Source organism: Suillus subalutaceus, assembly GCF_016647625.1.
Source record: "Suillus subalutaceus strain FC151 chromosome Unknown DFJ58scaffold_83, whole genome shotgun sequence".
NCBI classification, from domain to species: Eukaryota; Fungi; Basidiomycota; class Agaricomycetes; order Boletales; family Suillaceae; genus Suillus; species Suillus subalutaceus.
The window spans coordinates 19,854-37,565 of record NW_024540332.1 but is presented as its reverse complement, the minus strand read 5'-3'; the positions used below and the strand labels follow the sequence as shown (position 1 = coordinate 37,565).

At 44.1% G+C, this 17,712-nt stretch overlaps 7 protein-coding genes across 7 annotated transcripts; all 7 read left to right on the top strand.

Moving 5' to 3' along the window:
• Positions 1 to 256: 256 nt before the first annotated feature.
• On the top strand, positions 257 to 1,200 carry DFJ58DRAFT_717150 (uncharacterized protein; the record flags this gene model as incomplete). Its single annotated transcript, XM_041384332.1, has 4 exons — positions 257 to 530; positions 566 to 675; positions 725 to 1,118; positions 1,175 to 1,200. 4 exons carry the CDS (start codon positions 257 to 259, stop codon positions 1,198 to 1,200), a joined length of 804 nt encoding a protein of 267 aa, XP_041241851.1.
• A 2,510-nt stretch (positions 1,201 to 3,710) lies between these two features.
• Positions 3,711 to 4,694, top strand: DFJ58DRAFT_663154 (uncharacterized protein; the record flags this gene model as incomplete). Its single annotated transcript, XM_041382338.1, has 4 exons — positions 3,711 to 3,909; positions 3,960 to 4,127; positions 4,175 to 4,339; positions 4,390 to 4,694. The coding sequence occupies 4 exons, from the start codon at positions 3,711 to 3,713 to the stop codon at positions 4,692 to 4,694; spliced, it is 837 nt and encodes a 278-aa protein (XP_041241850.1).
• Positions 4,695 to 8,726: 4,032 nt separating this feature from the next.
• On the top strand, positions 8,727 to 10,538 carry DFJ58DRAFT_717148 (uncharacterized protein; the record flags this gene model as incomplete). The annotated part of the gene is made up of 6 exons (XM_041384331.1): positions 8,727 to 8,920; positions 9,001 to 9,052; positions 9,102 to 9,380; positions 9,513 to 9,573; positions 10,162 to 10,249; positions 10,307 to 10,538. The coding sequence occupies 6 exons, from the start codon at positions 8,727 to 8,729 to the stop codon at positions 10,536 to 10,538; spliced, it is 906 nt and encodes a 301-aa protein (XP_041241849.1).
• A 341-nt stretch (positions 10,539 to 10,879) lies between these two features.
• DFJ58DRAFT_663185 (uncharacterized protein) lies at positions 10,880 to 11,128 on the top strand (the record flags this gene model as incomplete). Its single annotated transcript, XM_041382343.1, has 1 exon — positions 10,880 to 11,128. One exon carries the CDS (start codon positions 10,880 to 10,882, stop codon positions 11,126 to 11,128), a length of 249 nt encoding a protein of 82 aa, XP_041241848.1.
• Positions 11,129 to 11,669: 541 nt separating this feature from the next.
• Positions 11,670 to 11,918, top strand: DFJ58DRAFT_891388 (uncharacterized protein; the record flags this gene model as incomplete). Its single annotated transcript, XM_041394754.1, has 1 exon — positions 11,670 to 11,918. A coding segment is annotated over one exon (249 nt), but the record flags the coding sequence as incomplete, so codon positions are not given.
• A 1,465-nt stretch (positions 11,919 to 13,383) lies between these two features.
• Positions 13,384 to 13,701, top strand: DFJ58DRAFT_663158 (uncharacterized protein; the record flags this gene model as incomplete). The annotated part of the gene is made up of 1 exon (XM_041382340.1): positions 13,384 to 13,701. The coding sequence occupies one exon, from the start codon at positions 13,384 to 13,386 to the stop codon at positions 13,699 to 13,701; it is 318 nt and encodes a 105-aa protein (XP_041241846.1).
• A 2,531-nt stretch (positions 13,702 to 16,232) lies between these two features.
• Positions 16,233 to 17,631, top strand: DFJ58DRAFT_843094 (uncharacterized protein; the record flags this gene model as incomplete). The annotated part of the gene is made up of 6 exons (XM_041392914.1): positions 16,233 to 16,517; positions 16,569 to 16,718; positions 16,765 to 16,854; positions 16,907 to 17,039; positions 17,130 to 17,165; positions 17,330 to 17,631. The coding sequence occupies 6 exons, from the start codon at positions 16,233 to 16,235 to the stop codon at positions 17,629 to 17,631; spliced, it is 996 nt and encodes a 331-aa protein (XP_041241845.1).
• Positions 17,632 to 17,712: the final 81 nt, after the last annotated feature.

Sequence of the window (17,712 nt, the reverse complement as noted above, 5' to 3'; positions counted from 1 at the left end):
TTCATTCGTGTGTGTTGTACTCGTTGCTCGTCTTGTGTTTCCAATAAGTCATGGTTGGACAAAAACAAAGTTCTGACGTATGAAGTTTCAATACCATCCAAACCGGAATTTCGTTTGCGTGGGTTTCGGTGCGCCTTACCAAACATTCGAGTGAAACAGGTAAATGGGCACTTTACCACCGATAAGCACTGATATATTCAATAAGCCGGTCTTAGATATACAACAGACCTTCGTAGTATCACATTCACCTCTCCACATGCACGATCTGGAATATCAACTTGAAGACTATGGAGAAGAAGCAATTCTCCTCCCCAGCGGAGACTTCAAGTTCATCTCTGAGCCCCGCAAAGCAGATCCTGCATCCAAATGGTTCACTTGGGCTAAGCTCGGACTCTCTGTCCTAACAGTAGCTTGTGCATGCGCGTTGTATGTTACCTCTACCAGCATTTCTGGGCAGCATAATGCCCATGGTTTGCGGCAGCCAAGCCAGTTTCCAGGTCTGGAATTCTCTGAAGAGCTCGGAAGAAAAGGTACGCATGTTCAGCTATCATGAGCACTTTTTCAGGTTGGAAAGCAGGACCTGTGACGTACTTTCCGGGGAAAATCATACGGGTAAACAAGGCTTTACCTGACCAAGTGTATACTTCGGGCTCACACGTCATATTGAGCGACGACGTAAGTGGATCTCCACCTGAAGTCACCCGGTCATTTATGTCGTCTCCAGGATTCAATGTTCTTCCAATGGCACCTACGCAAGTCGAAATTCAAATCTTGCTATATCGACAGTCTTGTTCCCACTCCCGAAGATGGCCTTGCGGCCAACAAGACCTACACCTCATCTGGCTCCCTCACCCAGATTCAAATTTGGAATGTCACCACTCCCACAAAATCCATGAAGAGCCTCAGCTGGAACTCGCGACCCCAACGAATCGCACTAATGGGCACTGTCGCATTTTTTCCTGAGAAAGAGAAGGAAGAGCTGCTGGGCTTAGAAGATGGATGGCAATCACTGATGCCAACACGGTTCTCCTGTGGTGAGAAAATGACTGTTACCATCGAGGTGGCCTGCGAAGGTTGTAGACTTGAATTTGAGCAAGTGTTCTCAAGTCCTGCGTTGGGTGAGTGCAAGCAGTTGTGTCACAGATTTGACGTGTTAAATTGATGCAATGTGCAGCTTTCGACTTGCTAGAAATAGGGTAGTGTATCAGTGCTTGATAAAAAGTAGGCTTTAACTTATAGTGCTGTTACCTGCGCTTGCTTTGCAGATCAATGTACCCTTAGCACAGTATTTTGTGGCCTGGAAATGGCCAGTCGCAAGATTCGACGGAACCTTGAATTCGAATAAGAAATCGTAGCGGCACTGGGAAGCACCAATCCCCGATTGGCAGCAAATTGTATATCGATCTTCAAGTTGGGCTGGTTTGTAGTGTGTACTATCACCTGATCCATAATGCACAATCGATGGGTAAAGCACAATGCACTTCAGAGCTCACAACTCAACACATATTTCATTCGGAACAGCTGGAGAATGTAAGCTCGTTGCTTACCTGAGTTCCCATAATCAACATAAATACTGTCCACGATAATCAAGCTTGAGCTTTGATTATCACTGCCTTTTGGCATAACTGTCAAGGGACAACAGTCTTAACTACTTACAGAGAACAAGTATTAGCATATTCTCAATAAACCTACCAATTCAAAATTTTAAAATTGACACTGTGGAGCCTTCCCAAAATGAAACATTGTGCAAGTGTACCCAAAATGAGTGATTTTTGGACACTAAAAACAAAATCCACCCAGATCCCATTACAGCAATTTGCATAATGGTAGAGGCCGGCGGTAATTCCCCAAAAAAAATGTGCATTTATTTCCAAAAAGTAGTCCTACAAAGATTGATTTTTATCTCAACAACGAAGCAAGCTATTGACATGGTCCAAGCAACAAAACTGATCAGAAAAATCGAATGCAGATGACCAGCAAAACAAACTAAGTGATTCGGTGAAGTTGGTGGTCACCTGCCCTCAGAGTCAACATCTATAACAACACTTTTTTCTCCAGTCAAACATTTATTGAGTGTCTCTCTTACCCTACTATGAAAGGTCACAAATCATTGCAAGAACTATGTGAGATTATCATCTGAATGCTACCGCTCCTTGACATGTCCAAAATCATGGCATACACTAGTGCAAGCAAATTGACAATAGAAAAAATTGCGCAATGCTACAAATTGACTGGGAGGCCAAATAAAGAAAGCCAGAGTGGTAATCATAGTGGTAGAACTTGGATGATGGACTTGGAAGATATTGAGGTGCGTCCATATTCAATCTCTTTGTGCACAAATTCTGACATAACAAAAGTACATGCATGGCTGTTTGTCCTGCAGCTGTGATATGTATCTAGACAAGCTCCATGATGAGATTAGTGAGGCTCACAGGAAACACCTGTTGTTGTCCACAATCTGTTACGAACTAGGATAGTTCTGACGTATAGCTACTTGATAAGAGTATTCGGCTAAGGTCGGTTCAGGACCCTTGCGTATACAATGGGTCGGTTCTGTAAGACAGGTCAAGGAGAGTGTCCTTGACTTGAATTGAGTTCAGATGACTTAAGATTGGTGGTCTTAAGTGAAGGAAGTTCCAGGTAAAACCTAGTAAGATTAAAGTAAAGACTTACAGTGTACAGAGCGAGTTTATATAGCAAACAACAACTGCTTCAGGGTAGGTGTGAGAACGTAAATGAGTCAGAGATAGCAAGAATAGATCACCTAGCGATGGCTTGATAGTGATCATGATGTAATACAATGAATTGAAGATAAGACAAGAAAGAGATAAGTCTAGCGGTAGCATCATGTGGCACGTGATGTAATACAAGCAAGTAAAAGAGAAAGAAAATAGGGGCATACAGTAACTGTAACATTACTGTTATTACCTACAAACTTATACACAAGCTGGACTTCTTCAGGAGCATTGAGGTATGCAAGAATGCGACTTTTGAAGTCATCCCAAGGCATGTCAGTCTCACCATGAAATCCATGCTTCATGTCACCCATAATAATGTCAATGTTGAAACTAAAAACTCCAGGGCACAGTTCAGGATTTTGTTGCAGTCTCACTGATACCTGGGATGATGCTGGGGCTTTTGATGATGCCTGGGACAGTTCTGGGGTTGGATCCGATTGCATTGGAGTATACTCTGGAGCTGGAACTTCCTTGCTGGTTGCATTGGAAGATACTGCTGGTATGGAGGCTGGCCAGTGTGAATGAAGTGTGGGGGATAATACTAATGCTGCAAAGGTGGCAGATAGTGCTGTGGTATGTGCAGCATTTGCAGATAATGTTGTGTGAAAGGTTGCTGATGATGTGCTGGCAGCTGTGGATAGTGATGAGGATACTGATGCTGGTTGTGAATATTGCCTGTGCCAGACCAACTCAGAGGGGTACTTGACATAGTAAGTGAGGATGGGCTTGTGAGGATGGGCTTTAAGCTCGTGTATCAAGCAGTTCTTATAGTTTTTTTCACAGTATTACACCATAATATTTACATGTCCATACGCCTGCAGCACACTGTTCATCAGGACAAACAATGGTTGCTATTTTTTATGAGTCAATCTTGCTGTTGGGTTCCAAGCGCACAGACCATGCTTGATAATATATATGTGTTGGTATGAATTATATAATTGCACATCTTCTCCAATAATGTCACAGTCGATGATGACACCTGTAACTCCCCCAACAAGAGGCCTTGTCCTCCCCTGTCCCACTTCTCCGTCCAAAGCCTCTTTCTCTTATAAGATGACGTTGGGCAGCAAAGTCTCCGACAATACACTGAAATTGTGCGCCAATATGTTCAGTTCTAACTATGGTATTTGGGGCAATCAGGCAGCTACAATTTCCAAATTTACTGTAGCTGGTCAGTAGTCGAGATGTTGATCATTGGCCATGGCTGAATCATTTACACAGGGAAACAGGTCAAGATGAATGGTGCAAGACTACGATCCCAATGTTTGTCTCACCTGGAGAGTAGTGTTTTGGTAAGCTGCTACATCCAAGTTGATCCACTTGAGAGTGAGTGTCCTCAACTTTATGGACACGCATTTGCCACGGTCTGGGACTATGGTGAAAATAAAGGTAGCTATCTCAATTTATTGCAAAGCTCACCTTTTGATTTCATTAAGTTGGCTGGGTGACACAGCTTGTCGTCGATGAAGCAGTCCGTCAGTGTTACATCACAACCCACCTCTTGCAAACTCTGAAGTGCCATGCCTTATTCTCCCGCGTTAACATCGTTGGTCTCATCTCATCTCACCCTGCTGCTTGCAATGCTTTGGTGAAATATGCTGGTGAGTTATCACCCTCATTATATTCAAATGTTATGACTAAAATCATGAAGCTGCTAATATCAAGGACATTGAATTGGACTTCATCCGTCAACATGCAAAGGGCATTCTGGCATCTTCCCCCATTAGCTATCTAAAGGCCGCTCAACTGAGGGGTTCGCTCTTCCAAGACAGCTGCGACAATGGAGCTATATCATCTGTGTTCACCAAGTTTTATGTTGACCACACTGAGCCTTTAGCGGTGTTGGAACAGTACAAGAAAACAGGTCAATGGTGCTTGGGTGAGCTTCTCAATGGACATGAATTTCTTGCTGTTTTTCCTATTGCACCCATGAGCCCAGTTCGCGACGATGACTAGCATACCCTACATATCTGATCAGAGAGTAGAAGTTAAAATTCCCACTATGGCAATAGTGAGTTTTGCCAGTGTCATCCTCTAAAAAACCTCATCTTTTCACTTTTGGTGTAAAAATGCAATGATCTGGCCCTAAACATGTTTGTCATGTGACTGATGTCTGTTTGAGGTTTTTGTTTCGCATGATTCTGAACGCTCGTTCCCAATTATTCTGCCTGCACACATTGATCTGATTTCCTAGTTTTTGACTACTTAATACTTATGTCTATATCTTCTTATAAAGTCATCAGATCTTTCACTGACATCCCTGCTGTTATTCGCGTCGATGATGTGAGTCTCGATTTGACCGCGTCATTGTCTTTTCTGCACGATTGCAATGTACCACAAACTGTCTCCAATCATCACGGAGTGGCCATAGAGTCTGCTCTTGGGCCGGTTTGTATTCCTACTGTGGACGGATGGCACAATTCCTGACAGACTTTTCGACCCATCTATCTGAGTGGATGCAATGTTGAGCTCGGTCGTGATTGGCTTGCGTCTGTCAATGCAAAGTACGACAGTTCTCAGTTCCAATGGCCTTCAGAAACGGATGTCGGTCGACTTTCTGGTGATCATAGTTGGAATTTCCAGCCTGAAGGTACGTGTATTGGTGTTAATTATCATCTTCATATGTCTGAGTGACTGTTTGTAGATAATATCTGCTCTCTGTTGTCTTCTGTTGTTAGAGACCGAACAAAAGTTTCAGCTACCCAAGTGGGTTCTTCTAATGTTACTGTAGATAATTTTTTTGGTGGCTATGAAAAATTATCAATAGTACCTTTGAGGGAATTGGCAGTCGCTCATGGCCTTCAAGTACCCTTGAACATATCTATGGAAGATCTATGACAAGCTATATCTCAATATGTAGGTACAAGTTTATGTGGATCTCCTTCATCGCAAATATTCAATGGATGCGATGTGGGTAACACAACAAAGGTGACTGCAAGTCAGATGACAAGCAAACACTCTCTATGTTGGGTCTTGATATGCTGTGCGATATGTTCGACCCTTAAGGGAAGCAAAGAAAGCAAGGATCCACTGAAATGATGCTGATCAACCCTGATCAAAGGCGACAAAAAGGCGATGTAAGCGCGAGAAACGCGCTCAAGGCGCGCGCGGGAAAGTGAAATGCGAAAAATGCGCGAAGCGCAGGAAGGCAAAAGTGCGAAAGGCGAAAATGCACGAAGCGTGGGAAGGCAAAAGTGCGAAAGGCGAAAATGCGCAGAGAACTGGGATGGTAGTGCAAGCAGTGCACAAGTGTAGAGAGACGATAATATGGTGAAAAGCGCGGATATAGATGGATACTGATACTGCCACTAGCTTTAGACTGATGCTAGGGCCTTAAGACGACGACGGACGCATGCATTGCATGGAACTAACTGCCAAGTACATGGTGGTAGAAAGATGTGGTAGGAAGCTCTGGTGTAAAACGAACATGAAAGTATGTAAGTTCTACCTAAGCGCTCTCCCAGGGCTCAGAGCTGAATAGGGAGTGCTCTAAGTATGTAAGTGAGGTAAAGTGATGTAAAGTAAGGGTGCATAACTGAAATACAAAGTGTAATAGGCTAAATATGGTCTGACAACGAAAAGGGACACACCTAGGAACTGGTTGGATGATGGATAGGATGCTCCTGGATGATGCGCAATGGAGTGCGCTTAAGCAGTGAGAAAGTGTTGCGCCTCTGGCGCGTTTTGCAGGAGAGCTGTGCATTGTATGCGCAATGACTGGAGACATAGCAGAAGTTGCGTATGGAGTAGGGCGACAAGTGTGAGAGAAACGCGCTAAGCGCGCGCGGGAATGCTGCGCGTTGTGTGGGAAAGTAGCGCGCCTATGGCGCGTTTCGCGGGAAAGCTGCGCGTGGTGTGTGGAATGACCAGAACCATGATAGAAGTCGCATACGGATGATGGTGCGAGTCGTGCAGTAAAGGCCAGTTGCCAGAATTCGTAAAATGAGCCCATATGAGCCCACAGAAACGCGAGTCTCTACAGCGAATCTGTGTGTCAAGGTATTGATGTGTCTTATGATGATAATCAGGCTGTGCTTTCGGTAAGGACAGCCTTTTTGACTTCTATATTGAAAACAACGAAACAATGACCTTTAGAACGCCTGTTGAAAGCCAATGATGTCAGTTTTAAAGTTGGCTCAAAAACGGGACAGCTTCGCTGCACATTAAAAAATCATATCAAAACACTGCGGAAAGCGAAGTCAAAATTGTCTGTACAAATTCAGTCCCAAGCGTGACTACATGATCGCAAAAATCATCGTCGTCGGCTTTGTCATGAATGGCCTCAGATTCTGTCCTCACAATTGAAGCGTTGTCTGGTGCTGATGTTCAGGGACGAGACTTCTTCAGAAAGGTTGGCCACATTTACCTGTGCGTCTTGTGCTGAAAGTGTTTTGTGTTCTGAACGGACAATAACGTCTGTAGTGAACCTTCCCAATTCTTCTCTTTTGCACAGACCTGACCGTCAAAAAGATCAGCATATGACGAATGATTATTTCAACTGGGACTGTCCTCTTCCTCCACTGCCATTTGCAAATTCCAATGGTCCACTTTGTGATTTGATGCTTGATCCATCCGGTGTGAAACAAATCAGTGCAGACGACTTCCAGCTGTCTTTATGTAATGTCTGCGATAGAAAGCTCAAGAAGAGCAAATGTCCGGTGTTGAGTCTCGCGAATTGAACTTTGTTGGGAGACGTACCTGACAAATTGAAAGATTTGACGGTCGTTGAGGAAGCAATGATTGCTCGTTGTCATGTAAAGTGCTGGATCGTTCAGTTGAAGGAAGAAAAACCAGGACCTGCAACTTTCCACCAATCAGCGTGGGATCAAGGGCCATATAATTGTATATCCTCAGCGCCCACAAGGTATCGCGAATGTCTTACCTCCATCAGTGGCTGATATTATTACTCCGATCTGCGTCATTTTTGTAGGATCATGTCCTCCATCTCATGCATGGCTTGAAGAAAAGGCCAAGCCTTTGATAGCTCGCAGAGAGAAAGTTCGAGCTGCGTTAGTTTGGTTAACAAAAACACAACCACCTGTATAAGGACATCATTATCAATTTTGATGTGCTGAATTCTATGGATGAAAAAATGTTGATGCCCTTTCATGTTGATCATGTTCTTCCCAATGATGTGCATGATTCCTTGATGTCAAAATATGATGGAAGCGAGGCAGTGCAATTAGAGGATTCGTCTGACGTGAGCGATCATGATGATTCATTGCACGCTGCTGAACTGCAAATCAATTTCGAGAATGTTGTAGTTACCGATGTTGATGGAGATGCATCTGCAAATGAATTGCGTGCTGCAGCAGTGCATCATATCCTGAGCCCATTAACGAGTTTTTTGATCCGGACCTCTTTCCGATGATTTATCCTACATTGTTTCCATATGGACTGGGAGGATTTGAGGACCACCTGCGTACTGAACCCTTGTTAATCAAGAGACATATCAAACATCTTGTTAACCTCACAGATCATCGTTTTCAAGAACATTATTCATTTCTGTTCATGGCATTTAACATTTTACAGTGGCATAAGATTTTAATACATACATCCTTAAAAGTGAAACGGGACTCCTTTCCAACCATGGCTACTAACCTTGCTGCTGTTTCACCTTGGGCTGTTCACTGTGTGATGGAACGTGTAGCTCAAGGAGACACAGTTTCTGCAAATAATGAAGATGAGCTGATGTGTGTTGCGTTTGATGAAAGAAGTACAAGTCATAACTTCACAAGTACCAGGATCTGTGCACACAAGAAGGAATATGTGGAATGAAATCCTGTGGTTTGATGTGCAAGCAAGGGTTGCCGAGTTTCTATGTCACCATCAATCCTGCAGATGTATATAATCCACTTGTTAAATTCCTTGCTGGTGCTGAAATAGATGTCGATAATCTTCTACCAGAGGAAGTACCAAAATTTCACTGATCAGTCTATTCTTGTAGCCCAAAATCCGGCCGTTGCAGCGAAGTTTTTCAATACCTACATGAGAGCGTTCATCAAATGTCTTTTGCGATTCAAAGGTAAAGGCACAGACCTTCATGAAGGCATACTCGGCGCTGTCAGCACATATTATGGATGCGTCGAAGCTCAAGGCAGAGGGACGCTGCACTGTCATATGCTGATATGGCTCAAAGGTGGTCTCAATCCCAATGAGATCAAGGATTCGAATATTACAAAGTGAGGAACAGACCTTTAAAGAATGTTTTCTTAATACCTAGAGGATACCATCTCAATGTGCATCCCTGAACTCCCTGGAGGAAGATGTATCAATACCGAAATCAAACCTTTCATCCGTGTTCGACTCGAGGAGTGAATTTTCAGAACACCTGAGGATGATTTGTTAGACACAATGTGAAAGAAAGATGCACATTTCCTGGCCAAAAAATGCCGAATTCACAGGCATTCAAAAATGTGCTGGAAATACTGGAGGGGCCCACCAGAACTGAAGGAATGTTGTTTTGATCTAGACGAGAAAAACATACATCCAATAAGCCTGACTGATCCAGATACAGGAGAGATTACCTTAAAGTGTTTGGACAGTCTAGTCAATCATTTTAATGCGAGCATATTGGAAGCTATGAGGTTGCAATATGGATATAAAGTTCATCGGTTCAGGGCCGGCTGCGAAAGCGATACTGTATTATATTACTGACTACATCACGAAGTCGCAGTTGAAAACTCACGTTGCTTGGCTGCAATGGAAACAGCAGTCCACAAATTAGAAGTGTATGATCTGAACGATGATAATTGTACCTTACGACCTAAAAAGATGCTGCAAAAATGTGCTCACTCGATGATTTCTCATCAAGAGCTGTCTGCACAGCAAGTGTGTTGTCACAACCCTTTAACGAATTAACGCAGGGGCAGAGACTAGGACTCAAACAAGGTTATCACAACAAGAAAAGAGTATAATGAGCAGGGACGTCTTAGGATTGCTAGCAGTGAGCTAATACAAAAGAGGTTTGAACTAAAGAACTACTGACTACACGAGCTACCTATATACATACATTGAAGCGGAGACTGAATCTGAGAATGAACTAACTAACCAATCATTAAATAGAAAAGGGAATCGTACGATGATCTAAATATAAATACTCCTATGATGTCATGAAACGTGTAATAGCTGTGCAAGGGTTCTCGGGGTTTCTAGAGTCACGTGACTTGATCGCTTGAGTAAGGAAGTCAAAATCAGGGGATGTCGGAGATAACGGTAGTAGGCGCTAATGGAATAGAGAAGTTCGGAAATGTAAAGGATAAGTTCGGGTTAGGGTTTGTGAATGTCATAGGTACAGCCGCTGACTGAGCGCTAACGACAGGCGCTTGTGACGGGCGCTTAACTGGTTGTCTTACGAGTTGTCTTTAGAGGTCTCACGAATGTTCAAGAAAGAATAGTGATTTGTGTTCGGAATTCGTGACAGGTTCGTACTTGATGGATTTTGAAGACCACTTCACGAGCCCAGAGTACCGTGGCTTATATTGGACAAACTTTGAATCCTTTGTCGAAAAGTGTAGTCCAAGTCCTGAGTGTAATTGAATGTCAATGACTGATGACACTGCATTGAGGACCACTCACAATTATGATGATGATACCAAAGGAAATTTAGATGGGCATGATGAGGAATTGGAGGATAGGCCAGTTGAAGGAACCCTTGATGACGACGGTGTCTATGTCGAACAGCTTCAAAACGACGAAATCAGAATCAGCAGTGACAAGTTTGGAAATCATGTACCCAAAGCTGTGCAGCTTATGGACTACTTGCATCAAGACGAAAAGTTCAACAACATAAGTGTATAGGGACTTCGTAGCTCAGGTGGACAAAGTGAAGAAGAGCAGGAAAAACAAAAATAAGAAAATGACAACTGAGAGTACAGATGACAATGAATCATACTGTGATGATGATGTTGATGACAAAGACGAGCTCGCTGACAATACCATACTAGAAAACGACGCTGATGAATTAGAAGATTTAGAAGACATGGAAGTGAATGAACCACACCTGTCTCTTTCAGCAGAGGAAATTCTTCATTCTTCAGCCAAAACACAGCCCTTTGCAGAACTACAGGGTGGACATTATGAATCGCACACCACATTTTCAGTGAGTGAGACGATGGGAGAATCAACTCGTACCTGTTTCAATGGGTCCAAAGATGCCTCACAGAGACCAAGAGTCCATCTATCCCAAGTACTGTCGTCTGATGCTCATTCTTTTTAAACCCTGGAGGTCTGTAACTGATCTTAAACAGACATTGCAATCATGGACTGAAAGCTTTGAGACATTCAGATGTACATGTGATGAGAAGGTTGTTTCCATATTGAACAATATGCAAATATTGCACGAATGTAAAGACAGCTGGGATGATCATTTCGCGAACCATCGACTTTGACACACACTGGCAGGAATCTTGACTGAAATATCGAACTACACTCAGTGGTTTTAATGAAGATGAGATATTCACAGACAATACTGATGAAGATATACTCACTCATCTAGAGTCAATGGACTCCTGCCATTCAATACACCAAGCCACAATTAACAACGACCTGATCTGCTGCCTTCAACATACGGACTCGTGCCAGTTCTTTGACAGTCTCTCGCATGTGTCAAATCCTGTGAATGCTAGTACAGACCTGTGTGAAAACAGCAGTCAGATATCCGAAGAAATGATTCAAAATATGGAGCAAGAGAAGGAATGGCGAGATTGCTATGAGAAAAGACAGACAAAATGGAAACAAAACCAGGCAGCGCAAGATGCCTCAAAATCACACTTACCCATCAATTGCAATGGACCGTCAACAACGATTGAGACACTACATATGAGACTGACAGAAACACGCAAGAGCCTTGCTCCAAATATCCAGAGCCATACCCATCCAATTGATGAATTCCGTGATGTAAATATTGAACAAGTCGCCCAAGAATGGTCGCTAAACGATGAACAATCAAGGGCATTCAGAATAATAGCAGAACACAGTCGAGTGAACAAGCCTGAACCTCTGAGAATGTTTATTGGAGGCCCTGCTGGAACCGGAAAATTGAGAGTTATCAATACTCTGAAAGATTTCTTCGTCAAACAGAACCAAGGACGACGATTCAGGCTTGCCTCATACATGGGAGTGGCCGCACGGAACATCTCAGGCATGACTCTACACGCATCTCTCCTGTTAAATCAAAGACATACATCATCAGCAAATACTAAGACAAAATGAGACCTCACTGCAATGTGGGAAGGTATTGACTACTTATTCATCGACGAAGTATCCATGATAAGCTGCGATTTTCTCAGTAAGATTCACGACACTTTAGTCGACGCCAAAGGTAATACTGCACTGTTTGGGGGAATAAATATCATCTTCACAGGAGATTTCGCTCAGCTCTTGCCTGTAAGTGGAAAACGATTGTATGCCCACCTTGACCTCAGACTTTGTGCAACAACACAGGGACAGAAAAGCATCTTCAGCAGACTGCTCTGGCTATCGACAAACACTGTAGTACTGCTGATGAAAATAATGCGTCAATCAGGTGCAGAAAACGAACAGTTTGTCGAATCCCTTGCACGCCTGTGCCAAGGGAAATGTATGCTAGACAATTATCATCTTCTGCTGTCATATACCATATATCCGGTTACAGATCCGATGATCCGGATCTCAGATCCGATCCAGATCCGATGAACATATCCGTCGTCCGGTCCACAGATCCGCTTTGATTCTTATTTCATTTCCTGTTCATATAACTCTAACTATCGTTCATCTCCTTTCGGTATTCCTGTACACCGGTATACCGGTTATCCTTTACTTCCGCTTTGCTTACTGATCCGCTACACTTACGAATCCGCTTTTACTTGTACTTCATTCCCGGTTCATGATTCGTGATCCATCTGACTTACCAATACGCTCCACTTAGACTTTGCTTATACTTTTGTACATAGCCTCGCACCTTTGCTTATTGATCATTCCGTTAGCTATCCGTAGTATATAAACCTTTGTATATGCGCTGTAGTAGATCAGTTCGAATATCATCTTAGATTGTACTCATTCCGTCTGGACTCTAAGTCCCTCCGTTATCCGTCGGACTTGAGTACGCTACTCTTATCTATTCCGAGACTTAGGATAGATTCCTATAGTCTACATATCCGCCTCTGTCTTTGGACAGTCCTCACCCAGTTAGTTTCTAGTCCGGATCCGATCCGGATTAGCCGTTACTCTATATGTTCGATATTCGGAAGTCTTAACTGGATCCGTTGCAATACTTATCCAGTTACGATACTTATCCGTCTCACTAGACGCGATACTTTAGCTCTCTGAAATAAGGGGCAAGACTCGGGAAAGGGGCACAGCGCACGAGCTGAGGCCGAAGCCCTTCGGATCCGATACTACTTGAGTACGGTCTTAACATCTGCAAACAAGAGTAATTAGCTCCAACGCAAGAGATACAGATAATTGCGATTGGAAAGATGCACCGATCATCGTCTGTGATAATGAAAGCAAAGATGAACTGAACATTAGAATAACGACAGCATTTGCACGAAGAACAGGATGCACCCTTCATTGGTACCATTGTACAGATAAGCATGGAGGAAAACGACTGCACAACGATGACCTAATTAACAAACTACAGCATTTGAACTCGGGAAAAACAAACATGCAGCTAGGAAAGATCCCGCTAGTCATCGGAATGCCAGTCCTTGTGTCCCCAAATTTTGACGTCAAAGGTGGAATCGTGAATGGTAGTACCAGAATACTGAAGAAAGTGAGATACACAGTTAACGACAAAAAACAACGTGTACTGAGGTCCTGTATTGTAGAAATCAATCAGTTGTCAGATGAAGCGCTACCAAATCTGCATCCGCACGACATACCTATCATTGAAGACTCCATGGAACTAAGATTTATGCATCCAAATTCGAAAAGATGTGCCGGATTACACGCACACAGGTTCCCATTCTTCCAGGTTTCGTGATCACTGCACATAAGTCACAGGGACAGACATTGGAGAAAGTTATCATTGATCTTGGCTCGAAATGGTGCAGAGGAGCTGAGAAACCATATGTGATGGTATCACATGCGACTTCCCTTCAAAGCCTATTCATCCTATGTCCATTCAACTACAGCAAAATCTGTCTCACCCATCCCAAGACATTCACCATGAAATCCTTCGATTAGACATATTAAACCTAAAGATGTTAATTGAATGGCCGCATGCAACCACGAACAACGAGAACTAGCACAGCAACAATTACCAGCACTGAATCAGCTAGTGACACAGGATAAAACATTGGCATGTACCAAACAAGACCGAGTGCATGAACTAAACAGAGTTCAACAGATCATCCTCGACCTCGACAATCTTGCTTTAGCAGGCACCCAAGCCGGGTCAAACCAACAACCACCTCGTCGAAAGAAGAGGAAACTGACTAACTCAGTCAGTATTGAAGACAATGAGATGATGACTGAGGTGCCTCAACCACCTCCACGGTGTAGAGGCTCGTGCCCCTACAGCCACATATGGCCTATATCACGCCTTGTGTCACCAAGCCATTACCAGGCTCATCCCATCACTGCACAACATCATCCCTAGTCATTCCCTATAGAGCGCCCCACTTTCCCGCGCTAGCCGCTAGGCACGCGCTACTTTCCCGCACCAGCCACAGTGTTCCCGCGCGCGCGCCTTGCACGCTTTCTTGCGCTTAAGCGCCCTGCGTCGCCCATCATCCAGGAGCATCCATCCACTGTCCATCCAGCCCACAGGTACGCATTAGTTCGCTATTTTTGCTATTTCATGTACCTTTCATTATTACCTACATTGTATGGCACCATTTCTCATGGCCTAGTAGCTATTACATAGCACTTTACCTCACTGTGGTTCATTTTGTGTTGAGCTGAGGAGGCATTACTACACTACCTTTTAGACACCAACTACCACCCATCGAGTACCACTGAGCACCAGTATAGAGCCGCACTTTAGAGCAACAATCATATCCCACTTCATATAGACTTTATCTTGCATTGAGAGCCACTTCCCCAGCACTTTGTGCGCTCCGGCGCTTTCCCGTGCTTAGGCGCTCCCTTAGGCGCTCATTCAGCGTGTCTTGGATCATTTCTCTGCTGCCATCTGCTTCCACAGTGTGACAATCATATTGGCGCTAGGCATGTATACCTGCATAAGCCTTCAATAGGTGGACCAAAGTTATCCCTCATATTATTCACTACTCCCCTATCAGCAGTCTTCACTTGTCTCAGCCATAACCCTTGTCCGACGCTATTCCGCACTTTCCCGCACTATGTGCGCACATTCCCACAGCACTATTCATGCTCCCGCGACTTATCCGACGCTATTCCCGCGCTTATAGCGCTATCAGAACTACCACCAATGTGTCTATAGGAGCATTAGTGCATGTCCGCTCTACCTAGCGCTTGTTCCCGCGCCTAGTGCTAGTCCAGCGCGTTGTTCTCGCGCTCTAGGAATCACCCGAAATGTCGGAATCCATCCATTGTCCATCCTACCTCATTGGTATGTAATTTGCCTTGCCTCGAGTTTGTAAAAAGTGCTACAGTCTTATTACATGTATATCCTATCCCTTCCGAGTCCGAGATGGTATAGTTTACTAGTATAAGAAGCCTATGGTGACTACTTTGTACATTACTTCCCTTCAACTGTATTTCCTTCCCTTAGGTTTTACTTAGAAGTAGTCACCCTTTAGTTGCGCTCTATAGCCCCTATTGGTTTACCTTGACTTTCCTCACCCTTGCAATCAATACCCTTGATCTCACTCACTATCCAGCACCTTCCTTTCACTCAGTGTCCGCTTTCTTGACTTCCGCACTTTCCCATGCATTAGCGCTCTATCTTGTGACGCATTAGTGCTCCACTACTGACGCGATAGCGACCATCTACCAACCCGCACTTCCGCTTTTCTCATGCCATAGCACTCTATAGTTGCGACATACTTTCCTGCGCACTAGCGCTGTATCTTGCGACGCACTTTCCCGCACTATAGCGCACTTTCGGGTCTTTCTATCTTAAGTTGTCCTTAGTAGCTTTTCCCTTGGGTCGAACATTCTTGCTTTATTGTTTGCAAGTATAGCAGCATAGGCAGAGCTTAGACATATACTGGCTAAGTACCTTTACAAGTGCCTAGTCAGGTTGTGTTTTTCACACCGGGTTGAACAATTTGCATCACACTTCGACCAACACTTAGAGAGAGTATAGCTCTATCTCCCACCTAGAGCTTAGAGCATTATTGATATTTCTTTCATTTGCTCTGCATTGCACCTTAGCAGAGTTGTTGTACCCACAACAGCATACCAAATGACACAGAGCATCCTGACGGCTCAAAAATTGGCTGACTGCTGACAAAATTGTCATTTGTCAGCGACAACATGAGCATTTGTCAACCATGCATCCTACTGTGCGTCATACCTTAACTCCGCTTATTTAAAGAAAGGTTCAATGTGCGTTGGGCCCCTAATTCCATCACTCGATCCACCACTATGTCCTCACCTGATGTCGAGGTCAAGTGCTTCTCACAGCGTGTTGCCAACGGTATATATGACCATGTTGCTGACACCATTACGAGCCTTGGGAAGGATGGCTTGGGCAAAGCAGATTTTGGAATTGATTGGACCATGACCATTCAAGACAATTACAGCGGGACCAGCTGGTCCTATGTCAACACCAAGGATGGTCGCCCATTCAGGACGAACATCATTGGACAAATCACGACTTCGACATGTGGCACAAAGCATTCCGCGAAAGGCACGCACTTCACCAAGAAAGTGAGTCTGTGTCTTGTTGACTTATGAATGCGATCTGACCTTCAAAATGAGAACATACCGCTAAGCAATTCAGACACAGTCAAATGGAAATGGGCAATTTCCAAACTGACACTATGCTCCCCAAATCTGACAGATATATGGGAGAATCAGTTGACGTCGATTGAGGACTGGGTCAGCGAGGAAAGCAAGAGAGCGGCAACGGTCAGTTCCAAACAGAACACCATACAACAACTAATAAACTCAACAGGGTTCGAAAATAAATGCATGCATCACTAAAAGTGCCAGCGACCTCCAATACGTGGACCTTATCATGCTGACTTCGCAACGCATCTATGAGGTAAGGAAAAAAAATGAATTCCACTTGCACTGGCACTTAACATCTCCCACAGAAACCAGAAGGCGTTAACACCAACCAAGATGCCACTCCTCGACAAACGAAACTGAAAGAACATCGAAGACAGTATGGTAGGGCAGCAGAGCATAGCAGCATCGACGAACTCGATAGCAACCTCGAGCACCAACGTGAACATTCCGACACCTGCTCCAGATAAAGGTATTTGTCAGCCTCACACTCCTGCACATAATCCGCTCACTCTATAAAAGTCATTCCAGGAGCACTATACGACCTGAGGATCCTACCTGACTACCGTGGGTCGTATTTTCAGCTGTGACAGAACAAGCTTAAGCAGCTACACATCTATGACTCAACAGAGAACAGCAAACTCATCCCTATGCACGAGACTTACTCAAAATGAAGGTCCAGAATGCTCGTTCTCGCCGTCTGTGACACTCACATATACAACATGGTGCAGAATGGCCAGCCGACCGGCATGCGTACCAAACAGTGTCGGTCAAATCGGTCACTAACAGACCCTTTCAGACTTTCCAGCTCGGCATACAAGCCATAAAAGTCCTGCATCTTTCTGATGAACCCGTCGAAGAACGCATGATCCCAATCCTTTCCATGACGTCCATTGACATGTCGAAAGACGACTCTGCCATTGCAGGGTTCTCTACATTCGACGTCAGCATCAGCTCTGCCAAAAAAAACAAGCACACGAATGGACAGAAGAATAAGGGAGGGAAGGGAAAAGAGAAAGAGAAAATGGACTAACTGCGACTCAACTTTTGTATTTGTAGCATTGGCCTCCATCTTGTTGTAGCGCTCACCTCCGTCTCACGGCTCTATGGCATT